General features: G+C 43.9%; 1 protein-coding gene across 2 annotated transcripts in view; it reads right to left on the bottom strand.

The window, feature by feature from the left end:
- MLXIPL (MLX interacting protein like) overlaps window positions 1–1,190 on the bottom strand; it is a 51,096-nt gene extending 49,906 nt beyond the window's left edge. For both annotated transcript variants that reach the window (XM_032214905.1, XM_032214906.1), the window contains exon 1: window positions 723–1,190. In XM_032214905.1, the coding sequence (XP_032070796.1) occupies window positions 723–1,117 (395 nt within the window). In that variant the 5' untranslated portion in view covers window positions 1,118–1,190. The remainder of the gene's footprint in view (window positions 1–722) is intronic.
- Window positions 1,191–12,624: the final 11,434 nt, after the last annotated feature.

Raw genomic sequence — 12,624 nt, 5'->3', positions numbered from 1 at the left:
AGTTCCAAAGTAAATTATATCCGAACAAACTTGTTAGTTGGTCAGATGTAGCTGGCAGACCAACACAGGAGACAATGCTTTGATCTGGATTCTGGAGCAAATGAGGCTTTGGATGCTCCAGGGACTGTAGTAATGCTTCCCCAATCTGGGAGAGGCCTCATTGGCATACAGATTACTAAAATTCTGGGGGAAAGGGTGATAATCTGGAGTCACGTTTTCCCTGCAGTTCATTAAATTGGTCCCCCAACAGATTTAGAATCTGCATTTTTGCAAGGTTGAAATTCTGCAAACACAGGATGAATTTCGGGATTCATCATTACTGACAGCCTAATGCTTCTGCTAGCTTGGAGACTGCAATTCAAGGAATCACCCCCCAAAAAACCTGAACTTCAACTAAGAAAGAAAGAAAAAGACTATGAAAATAAGAGTAAGTTAACAGAAGAAATCCACAAGGTTCCTATTTTTGCCTCCACTATGAGACACCAGGTTTATCTCTGACTCCCTCAGCTACCAAAACCTCAACTCTGGAATTAATCCAATCCCTACATCAAATCCTTTGCATTGCCTTTCCGAGATTGTTCCCATCTTGGATCAAAAGCCCCCTGCGCTTTAACTGAACCACTGGGATTCCTGAGAAAAGACACTTCAAACCTGTCACCTCTCAAAGCCACCTGTCAAAAGAATTGAATGTGGCTGGAGACAGGAGGCCCTCCTAGACTCACCTGTAAGCCAGGCTCATGCACTCAAACAGGCGGGTGAGAGTGGGATCAATGCTTGGAGGATCTGGGATTTCTGGCACCGCCTGGTGATGGCGCCGTCGGGGCACTAAGTCGTTGTGCGGACATGACACCATGAAGTGACCACTGTGGATCACCTGGGAGCAGGCAGGATAACTCGAGCCAGGCTTGGTGCTGTTGAAGGCTGGGTTGTCTGAATCCGAATCAAAATCCGAGTCGGGCCTTGACCCCATTTGCAGTTCCATATACGGCCCAGATTGTCCAGGCTGAATGATAGCCATGGTGAAGGAAATGGGATTTGCTGGGGAGCTCCCTCCAGCCCAGCTGTCAAAGCCAACACAAACACCAGGATCTTCTTGCAGAGGCAGCCAATTCCACATACGTAAATGTCTTGTGCAATTAACACTTAAGGTAAGGACATCATGGGCAGAACCTTACCTGGCACTCGCTAGAGCTCTGACTCCAACAGCAGTCTTTATAGATCAACCTGATGTGGTTCTGCCCCCTAGATGGGTGGACACAAAGAGTTGCCAGGAAAAAATTAACACTTTGTTAGCCAGTACAAGGGTGCATTCGGATAGCCAGAGGCAACGTAAAACAGCTCCAGATAAGCTGGCTAACTTTTGATATTGGTGCTTATACCTTTAATAGCAATCTAATCTTCTATCATTAGTGGGGCCATAATGTTGACTTCTCTGCTATGAAAAGAAGATTTGCTTACTGATTTCTGCAGGTGAAATGGCTGTTAAAGGCCAAAGGACTCAACTATGTTCCCCCCCCCCCACCCAGTCGGTTGCCAGTTTAATCTGAGTTGGATTAGCAATTATAGTTGTCTCATATTGTCAATGATGATAGAAAAAAACCCTAAACTGACTTATAGACATATGTGCATAATCCCACCACCAAGCAGAGCTGTCAATGAGCTGGCAAAACAGACTTTGTTTGCATTGGCTAAGAACTGCTGGGAGCATGTGCAGGAAAAGGGAGTTGTATGCTGTGTTTACCCAGTACTAATGCATCCCCCCACCCCCACCCCAGCATTCCCAGCAAGCAAACACAGATTAAGAGACAAAAATAAGTAAAATCATAGCAACCTATGTGCGGCACAGTATGAATCAACATAAAAAGCTATGTTCCCGGATCCTAGAAAAACAGCAACAACACAAAGGCAGCAGGGTTCTTTCCAGCCCTTGCCAAGATGGGGGAGGGCCATATGGTGTGCAGGATACTCTCATGAGACATGTGGAGCCTAATCATAGACGGACACATGGTCAGGGTCATTTTGGCTATATTCGCACAACATGCTTAACTTGATGGCTGACTTAACCTATTTTCTGTGTTTGCACACAATATAGTAGACCCTAAATCAAATTGGCTGGATTTGTACAATATGGTAAGCAACAAAAATTAACCTAGAGTAACACTAACCAAAGTAGCATATTGTGTGAATATAACTGCTGGGTTTGTAATCGGGTTAAGCAACTGATGAATAGTTGCGGGAGCCACAGGGATCCGTCTCAATGCAGGCAGCCCTTGATTGACAATCACAATTGGAACATGAACATCTGCCGCTAAGCAAGATGGTCGTTAACTGAGTCATGCCTGATTTTATGACCTTTTTTGCCATACTCATTACGTGAGTCGCCATGGCCATTAAATGAATCCATCTTTCCCCATTGTCTTTGCTTGTCAGAAATTATTGTGGCTCCTGGTCCCTCCAGCAGTCAAATCATATGAGGAGGAGGCTTGGGAATCAGGGTCAGCATCAAGGCAACCTGTGGGAGAAGAGGGAATGGAGCTTTCAGACAGACACAGGTGGAGCCTGGGGTGTCCGTCAGCCCTCCAGGTTTGGAGGCGGCTGATGAAGAAGAGGAGGAACAGCTGGGTCCAGTGCCTGACACACGGATGCACAGAAGGAAGAGGAGAGGAGAGGAGAGCAGTGGAAATCTATGGGCTGATCCTTGGGAAGGAACAGCTACCACCGCTAGCGAAGCCCCAGCCTAGCTCTGGGGATAAAAGGCAGGGGGCGGAGATGAATAGATGTGGCAGACATCTATTCATTTCCCTGCTGGACAGACTTGTTTGCCTGTGTTGAGAGAGAATTTTTTTTCCTGGGGCTGCTGGTGCTCCTAATAAAGGAATCATTGATTAAACTCCTCGTGTTTGGGGAGCTGGGTCAGAAGAGAAACAAGAAGGAAAAATCACAAGTAGTAATCATGTGACCTGAGACACTTTGTAAAGACATGCCAGTTGCCAAGCACCCAAATTTTTGGTTTGTTTGTTTATCACATGACCACGGGGGCTTGGCAATGGCCCAAAGTGCAAGCACTGATCATAAGTCACTTTTTTCAGCCACGTCAAAACTTTGAACGGTTGCTAAACAAATTGTTGTAAGTCAAGGACTGCTTGGAACTTGAGGACTATTTTTTTCAAGGTCATATAAACTGAAACTTTAGTAGAACTATGCACATGCCTATGTTCTCTAGGAAATCCCAAGTAGCTGGACAATAAGACCCTGAAGTGGGGATGGGGTTCATTAAAGCAAAGGATCCTTCTTAGGAAACCAACAGAAAACCAAAACTTACCACATAAATGCACAGTCTACACCTGCCTTTGAAGCTTTTTTTTTTTTTTTTTTTTGCTTATTGCCCCTTTCAACTGACTGAATTTGGCATGATTGGGTGCCCTAAATTGAGCAGCCACTTGTCAGTGATGCTGTTTTCACCATTGCCAAAAAGACGTTGTCTGCAATAGTGGAAAGGAATCTCAGGTTTTATTTTTGGACAATTGACAACTCAACCACTAGGGGCAGCAGAAGATCTGAAGTAGTCCAACTGGCACCGTCAAAAGTCTGCGTAGGAGAAGGAACCACCTTCCTAAAAGAATGAATTGCAAAGCAGTTCTTAATCCTTAAAGCTTTTCCTCCTCTAATTTTTGCTCCACAGCAAGCAAAATTAAAGGGTTGCCGTTGTTCCCCAACATGGAAATGTCTTGACAAATGGGAGACCAACTGAAGCTCTCGGTATAGAGCTTTCAAAGTAATAACCATCATTTTAAATTGGGCATGGAAGCCTACTGGTAATCAATAAAGGGACTTCAGGACTGGTGTTATTTTTCCTGGCAGGATACTCCTATCAATAGTCTAGCCACCACATTCTGCACCAACTGTAGCGTCTGGGTCATCTCCAAAGGCAGCTTCGCAAACTATGCATTATAGTAACCTAACCAGATGGTGATCAAAGCATGAGTTACAATCAGAGTATCTTGGTCAGCGTTATAAGCTGAAGTTGAAGAAAGTTGCCCCCTGGCCATAGCACTTACTATTTTAACAAGAGCTGAAAGACAAGAAGGACAGGGAGTCACAACCTATTCCTTCATGGGGAACCCAGAGTAACTGTTGGGACTGGTGTTATTGGATTACACAGCCATTCATTAACAAAGGCAACTCCATTTAGATAAGACAGGGGTTGGCAACCCATGGCTCTGGAGCCGCATGTGGCTCTTTCTTTCATCCCTCTGCTGCGGCTCCCTGTTGCTGGCTGGCTACACAATTGATAGGGCTTTTAGTTAGGACAAGTAGAGGAAAAATGATGCCGTGCTAGAGGAGACTCTGGGGGGGTGGGACTGGACTTCCGGCCGGCTCCAGAATTGAACGGGGGGCTTCTGGTTAGGATCTTTGTGGCTCTTTCAGTGTTTAAGGTTGCAGACCCCTGAGATAGGATTTGACACAAGCTTGTTTCATCCCATCCACATTCTCATAGGCTCCAGGTACTGGTTCAAAACTTCTTATGAGATTTCCAGTCCAGCCCAGGAGACTTTATATTAGTAGATGTCATCAACATATTGATGATACCACACTCCAAATGGACAGATGACCTCCCCCAGCAGTTTCATATTAAATAATATGGGGGAGGGCACTGAGTCATGTGGAACCCTCACTAGAGATCCTAGGAAGATCAAGCTTTGCTCCTCATTACCACCAACTGGAACCACTCACTAAGAGCAGAGCCAACCGCAAAATGACATTCCCAACTCCCAATCCTCGTAGATGAGCTGGAATGACATCAGAGTTTTTCGTATCAAATACCACTTGAAAGGATTATAGAACCAAGAAGACAACCCTCAAGGCATCCAATGCTATTTTAGCCACATGCCCAATCCTGAATCCTCATTGCAGATCATTCATCCTCATAATTTAATGAAGGGATATCTATCAAACTAAACCTGCATGCGTCTCCAGTAATGGCCCATGGAAGAATCTTTCAGGACTCCTACTGCCAAGATACAAATTAATTGCCCTCCTTTGGAACTGCTCCCCTCCATTAACATCAATGGCCTCACAGAGAATGTCCCACAACTAGCGGTGCCCCTTAGTCTTCATGACAGATACCAGTGGTGGGATTCAGCCAGTTCGCACCTATTCGGGAGAACCAGTTGTTAACTTTCTAAGCAGTTCAGAGAACAGGTTGTTGGAAGAAATTTCCCTTTGTGTTTTTCCACTTTACAGGACTAATCCTGTAAGGAAGGCAGGAAGGAAACATTCTGGTGTTGTTTCTAGCCTCATCTTTATTGCCCCGCTTAAAGAAACTGCCTCACCGGTTAACCCTTATTACATTGTACTTGAGAGACCGCCTGCTGCCAATTACCTCCCACAGACCCATTAGATCTCACAGGGTTGGCCTCCTCCGGGTGCCATCTACTAGCCAATGCCATCTGGCTATTACCTGTGGGAGGGCCTTCTCTGTGGCAGCTCCGGCCCTCTGGAATGAACTCCCCGCAGGGATTCGGACCCTCACCTCTCTCCAGGCCTTCCGAAAAGCCGTCAAAACCTGGCTTTGCCGGCAGGCCTGGGGGTGATGAGTTCCCTCCCCTCTCGACATGTATGGTTGTGCGACTGTTGCTTATTTTTATTATCTGTATTTTGTCTTTATGTTCCCCTTTCTCCCCTCTTGAATTGTTCGCCGCCCTGAGTCCTCCCGGAGAAGAGCGGCATACAAATAATAAAATTCTATTCTATTCTATTCTATTGTAACAGCTAAGGTGAAGTGCCCATCGGCGTGAGTGACATTGAATTGGCCATGCCCACACGGTCACATGATCATCAAGCCACGCCTACCCAGCTGGTCATTAAGACAGAGAACCGGTTGTTAAATTATTTGAATCCCACCACTGACAGATACACACCCTTACTATGCATATCCTTTTTCTCAACCTATTTGCCCGGGGATCCTCTTTTCAAGCCCTTAAAACAGCTTCCATCCCTTCGTCTCCTGGCCACACATTCCATACTAAACTGACGATCAGTTGAGCAACAAGAATAACAGCGACGATAACAACAGAAACGTGATTCCTTTTCGCCTGTTCTGAACCTGCTGTTGTTTCTCTTAAGAAATGGGGTGCGGGGGGAGGCACAGAGGGAAGCAGATGGCAAGCAGAGGCACAAAGCAGTGGGGTGAGGAGGGAGCCTCCCTCCAGAGCAGCTGTGGGGGCGTGATTTCCAATGAAGCTCCTTTGTCAGGAAGGTACAATGGTCTGTCACCCTGGCAAAGGCGAACGCCAGAGAGGCCTTCCCTATCAGGGCAGACGCCAGGCTCCAGAGTTATCATTACACACGACGTTGCTATGGCACCCTGTGGAAATGCCCCCCCCAGTGAGGCCATAGGGTGCGTCAGCAGGATGCAAGAGGGCTGCCTCAGTGAAGACCGGGCCTAAAAATACATCCAGGACAAAATCGGATGTGCCCCTCCCCTGTCTCTCAAGAGGGAGCCTGCAGGGGTCCCAAATGATAGACAAGAGATATAGAAGCATAGAAAATACAAGGATCCCCAACTGAAAGACACTATACATTTTTTTGTCTGGTGTGGGGCAGGAAATCAGGAGTTTGCAAATAAGGATACATGGAAGGACACCCCGGTGGTCAATGACCTCACAGACTCTTCTTTGGCATTCGCTGACCCTTTTCCCCCCAGCCTCCACAGATTGTGCAACCAATCTCTGCAGAACAGCGACTTGCTGCCGTTTAAAAAAAGCGAAATAGCATTCCGAGTTGTCAACATGTTTGGCACATATATTTTCATCACGAAACCAAAGCCTGAAGCTTCATTACATTGACAGTCTTCCTTTCCCCGGGTGACATTGCTTTGTCATTGCCCCCTGCAGTGGCCCTCAGTCGCCATGGGGGGGGGGGGACTTCTTAAAATGCCTGAAGAATGTTTTCATGCGATGCGTGAAACCAGTCAGTCAAGTCATTTGTTAAGTGAATCACCGCAGTTGTTAAATTAGTAATATGTTGAAGTGACTTTGCTTGTCAGAAGATCACAGAAGGTGAATACGAGTCAGTTGTCAAACATCCAAATGTAAATCATGTGACCATGGGGATGCCACAATGGTCATAAGTGTGAAAAATGGTCTTAAATCACTTTTTTTCAGTGCCGTTGTAACCATCAAGCGGTCATTAAATGAACTCTTGTAAGTTAAGGGCTACCTGCAATAGTTTTCTGTTGTGGCCCAGCAGGAGCCGTTGGGGCTGCCACCAGACTCCGACAGCGAGGGGCCCTATGAGTCGGCTTTGGAGGATGTGGAGGACCCTGGACAGGGTTCCGACTCTGAGCAGGGCGCAGAGAGGCTGGTTGGCCACCAGGAGGCGCCTGAGCCTTGGACCAGTGGAGAGGAGACAAGGGAGTGTGGTCTGGATGTCAGCAGTGGGGAGGAGCCAAGGGAGTTGTTCCTAGATGCCCGGCACCGGAGAGCTAATAGGTGTAAGGAACAATTATGCAATTACAGGAGGTAATTGCACTCAGCTGGTGGTCATTAGGCTCCTCTCCAGGCTATAAAAGGACTGCTTGTGCACACGCCCCCTTTTGCAGAAGTCAACGCAGGAACTAATGTCGGAGAACATTATTGTGAGCTTGGCAGGCTGGATTGCTGCCACGGCTTATCTATGCTGGATTGCTGCCCAAGTTTGTCTGTGCCGGTTTGCTGCCAAGGACCTGTCTGTCTGTTAATTAAATGCCCTAACTTATCTTTGGCTCGGAGTGTGTGTTGGTGTGGGATGAGGGGGGTCAGAATAGTTTTCGTACCTTAAGTATTTATGACATTTACACCAGAGGTAGGTTTCTGCTGGTTCGGCCCGGATCGGGCAAATTGGTAGTGGCGGGGGCAAGAGGCTCCGCCCACCAACTCAGACACTTCTGTGCAGAAATGGCATGCACGCACACAAGTAAACCAGTAGTAAAAAAAATTGGAAACTCACCACTGATTTACACCTTGCCTTAAATTTAAGGAACTGACAATTGTTGGAAGAAATGTCCATCTGGGTTCAGTTCCAAGTGGGTAAAAAGACACTGGATTCATGGAAGTTGCTTGGAAAGAAGGTTTTAATGGTGGATAAGACCACATGCCTTGAGGTCCTGGGGGAAAAGGCGATCACATGCCTTGGGTGAAGAAGGGAAAAAAGGGCAGAGATGCTGAGAGGGCCCTGGTTTTATGCCCTCTCTGGGCCCCACCCCAGAGCTTCCCATTCCTGTGTAAGAAATGCATTCTGATTGGTGGTCAGACTCCCAGGGGCCGGTGCAGGGGCAACTCTGTAGGCTGTCTCCCAGGCTTCCTTGACTTGCTGAGTGATGATGTAATCTTCCCAGGTGCCATATGGTGAGATGGGTAAAAGGCTAATATTATCATGTCCTGAGGTCCATGCTTTAATTCCATCACCCTGGAACTGAAGGGTGGAGATCTTTGTTATGTAGAATAGACTGGCTCAGGCCTTAATGGCTCATTCACAAAGGTGAGGGCAGCTCACTTTCTGCCTCTCTCGACTTTCTACTTCTCTTTTTAAGCGAAATATTCTGCCTTTTTAATATTTCCTAAAATATTTCATTTCTCTAGGAGAGGGGTGGGTTTTAACTTCCAACACAATAAAGTAAAGGAAATGGCTGCATTCATACAATGCATTTAACTAAGTCAAGAAAAGCTCAAGCAGACACAACCTGCTAACCTCATTTAATGTTAGCAAGGTTAGCATTCTGTATCTTAGTGTAAAACCTACCCGGTTTAATTTATTGTTAGGTTTGATGAACAAACCCCAGGAAAAAAGGGTTTAGCTTCTGTACTAAATGTAAACATAACCAGTGAGTTCTATTAAATGGGAGCTTAAACCTGGGTTTCTCCAGAGGAAAAGACATGTCTGAAAACATTGCTGAATTTTCATCAGTTCTGGTTGGAACAAGTGACCTGACAACTGAATCCTTCTCCTCTCTAATCTTGACCTGGTATCTCTAGCACCTAAATTACCTGAAATCAGTCTTTAGTTCCAACTCAGAACTGATTCGCAATGCAAACCCTTGGTTTTAAACAACCAGACATTTATTCTTACTCTTTTTTATACCATCTGCATGAAATTCTGAAGAATCTTATAATTGCAACACTTTTAGGTTAACTTGATTGGCCCCAATAAATGTGTTACTCAGGTATGATTTTAAGTTTTTCTGCTACTGAACATTATGGTGATGATTGTTCTTTATTCCTAAAGTTGCGAAGCTATTTAACATCAGTGGGCAAGATGGTAAGCTCAAAATGAGAATGTTCACAAGAAACTGAGATTATTTTCAGAATTACAGCATGCTACAACGTTCCAAGATCTGATCTGATGTAGGTATGTAAATTACAGTATTTGTGTGACAACATAGTCACTTTTCATAATTATTTCTCATTCTTCTTGTAGATGTCCATGCCATTTACACATACATGTAGGATAATTTCAAAGATAATTAGGAAGAAATGCTCAAAAAGGCATGGGACTTTATGTGCAGCATTTCTTTAAAGCTTCAGGCTCTCTTTTCAAGACCCTAAAAAAAAAAACTGATTATCTCATTAACTCATTAAAGTAGCCGCTTTTTCATGTTTTGCAGAAGTGTGGAAAAATGAGGTGTGGCATTTTGAACCAAATATAAGTCAATCATATACATTTATACTTAGTCATCTAACCACACAATCTCACACACTCACTTATTTTTCTCCTGCTCCATGCTAGCCTTTCAACACCCCACTACAGACTACAGATTCACCATTATCATTTGCTACAGGAAAGAGTAATCTGTTTCCAATTAGTATAATGGGTGATATATAGGATCATTCAATTCAAAACCTTCAAAATAGACATTCAATATTGAGGTGAGAAGAGCAGGAGGATAAACACAGCTTCTTGAGAGAAAGCAGAGGAAGGATCCTGCCTATGTAATGCCCAAAAGAATGAAATATTGTACATAAGAAGCCGGTCAGCTAAATAGAGAGCCATTGAGATCCAGGAAAGTGTAAACTGAGTACATCCTTTTAAAGCAGCTGCATCCTTTTTCAGACTTTGGTGCAAATATGAAAAACAGACCAATAGGGAATAAAATGGTGAAAAAATGCCTATATTCACACAAAATGCATAATTAGGTCAATTAAGGACCTAGCAGCTATATTTGCATAACATGCTATGCTTAATTAGTTTAACTTTATGCACAGCATTTTGAGAACTCCTTTGTTTGGTTAATTTAAGTTTCAATATATTGTATAAAACCAGAAATGTGGTTTCATTTAATAACAGGTTAAACATGTGTGGAACAGAAACCTTAATCAGATAAAAGGCAGCTAGAAGTCAAAGATAATGAAGGAACAGAGCTCTTTGAATTTAGCACTGGGGAGGCCAACTGTACTTTTAATGAGGACAGTTTCAGAGTAGAAACCTGCTCAAGAGAGAACAAGGGAGACCAAGACAGTATAAAATTTGTAGAAGTGGAAAAAAGCAACCGCTTTCTGCAATTTAGAGGCAAATTAAGGCAGCTGCTGAGAAGAAAAATGATTCAAAGGATGGCTTTTTGAAAATAGCGGATAGACCCAGTTAGTAAGGTAGAGGAGAGGAAGACAAAACAATTTCTTGACAATCAAGAAATGGTTAAGACCTGGTTGTGCCAGCAACCCATGGAGATCCCAGGGATAGATGAATTTGTGAGTTGGCTCTGTTAACAACCCTGTGTTATTTTTTTTTGTTTGGGGAGGGGGAGTTAATATAATTTTAAATGGTGATATTTATTGCTCCTATCTTTGTTGTATGCTGTCCAGAGTAGCTTTTGGTGAGATGGTCGGTTATATAAATTACATACATAAATTTTTTATTTTGTGAATATTTTTTTGCCGCCTATCTCATCTTGGGGAAATTCTAGGCAGAGTGGAATGAATGGAAAGGGGTGGAATTATGCAAGGACTGTAAGGCAGCAAATTCAGCAAGCAAGAAGGAAAAGAAAGGCTGAAAATGGGGAAGAAAGTGGGAAAGCTGGGGGAGGGAGGGGAAATAGTTGATGGTTTTGATTTTAGAACTGGAAGCAAGAAACGAAGGCTCAAAAAAGATGAAAAGATGATTTTACCATTAGTCAATTTATTTAATCAGTTTATATGGACAACCAACTCACAATCAAGACTCTGAGCCTCTAACTTAGTATTTAAATCAAAATAGCAGCAATATGTAGAACAAGGATGGGTGTACCACCCCTACTGCAATCCCACTGACTATATATCCTGTCTGAAATGAATCCAGGTTAATTTGTTTCTTCCAGGGTCTTCTGAAGCTGCAAACCAACCACCTATATAGGGAAGGTTGGAGACTGGATAAAGATTGTCATGAGTAATTGGATCCAGTGATGGTTTCTTGAGGAGGTGGTAGAGCAGCACCTCTTTAAAAGTTGTCAGAACCCTGCTGCTCGGATCAAAGTAGTAGACAATATATTTAAATTGCGGCGGCTTTAATTCCTTAGGACTTGTGTTTATACCAGGGGTGGGGTATGGATTTTTTTTACTGCTGGTTCGCTCAGGGACATGCTTGGGGCACGCACATGCGCAGTAGTGAAATAATGGTTTCTGCGCATGCGCAAAAACCAAGATGGTGTTGCCTACACCACCGCCGATAGAACTGGTTTGGAGGTGTGGGCGGCTGAGTTACTACCTACTCGGGCGAACCGGTCCAAAACGGTAGGAACCCACCTCTGGTTTATAGCACCATTATATCATGGACAATAATGGTAAAAAAATAAATAAAGCTACGGAGAATGATGAAAAGTTCCTTCACGTAGATGCTGTGAATAAATAAGAAATCAGGATTGAACGCTGCATGGAAGAAAAATGTCATAAGGATAAACAGCTGAAAACATTTTTAGAAAGCATCATGCGTGGATTCTATAGGGCTGCCTGCTAGATTTTCAATTCCCAGAAGTCAGGAAGAAACTCACGAAAGCATATACATTTTAATAAAAGGAAGCACCTTTTCAGAGTCTGATAAGATGCCACCAGGTGCCTATTTTTAGATACAATTGACTAACATCGTGCCCTTCTACGATTTCTAAAATGCCCAGGTGGTGGCAGAATACCCAGGAAACATCTTTCAAACAGGTTATATTTTATCTTGAGCTTTGGCCAACTCACCTCAAAGGAACATACTATACATGAAAGGAGTTGTGTGCTCAGTGGCCAGTTTTAAATTCAGTTTGACCAGCAAATCTCAACTGGGGCTACTATGGTACTTCTATTTACCAGTGCTTCCCAAAAAATTAGAATAGAATAGAATCTGGAAGGAATCTTGGAGGTTTTCTACATCAGAAAGTCCTTACAGTATTTAAATGTCCCCGTTGGGATTGAGTAGGGGGTTCAAGTGTCATTGCTCAAAGAAAAACCATTCTTACCCAATTTGGGATAATTTACCCAGGTCTGGGAAGCACTGATTTCCACTGCAATGATTCTTCTGGTCATTTCTCAAAACTGATGCCCAAAGAAGATAAAACAGGCCAGGCTACACCAGTCAGTTAATAATCCTACTTGTTAGGAATATAATCTAACAGTTGGGTTGGCAATATATAAA

This window comes from Thamnophis elegans, chromosome 4, assembly GCF_009769535.1.
Source record: "Thamnophis elegans isolate rThaEle1 chromosome 4, rThaEle1.pri, whole genome shotgun sequence".
NCBI classification, from domain to species: domain Eukaryota; kingdom Metazoa; phylum Chordata; class Lepidosauria; order Squamata; family Colubridae; genus Thamnophis; species Thamnophis elegans.
Note: the sequence above shows the minus strand (reverse complement) of the source record. Positions and strands in the feature narration are given on the sequence as shown.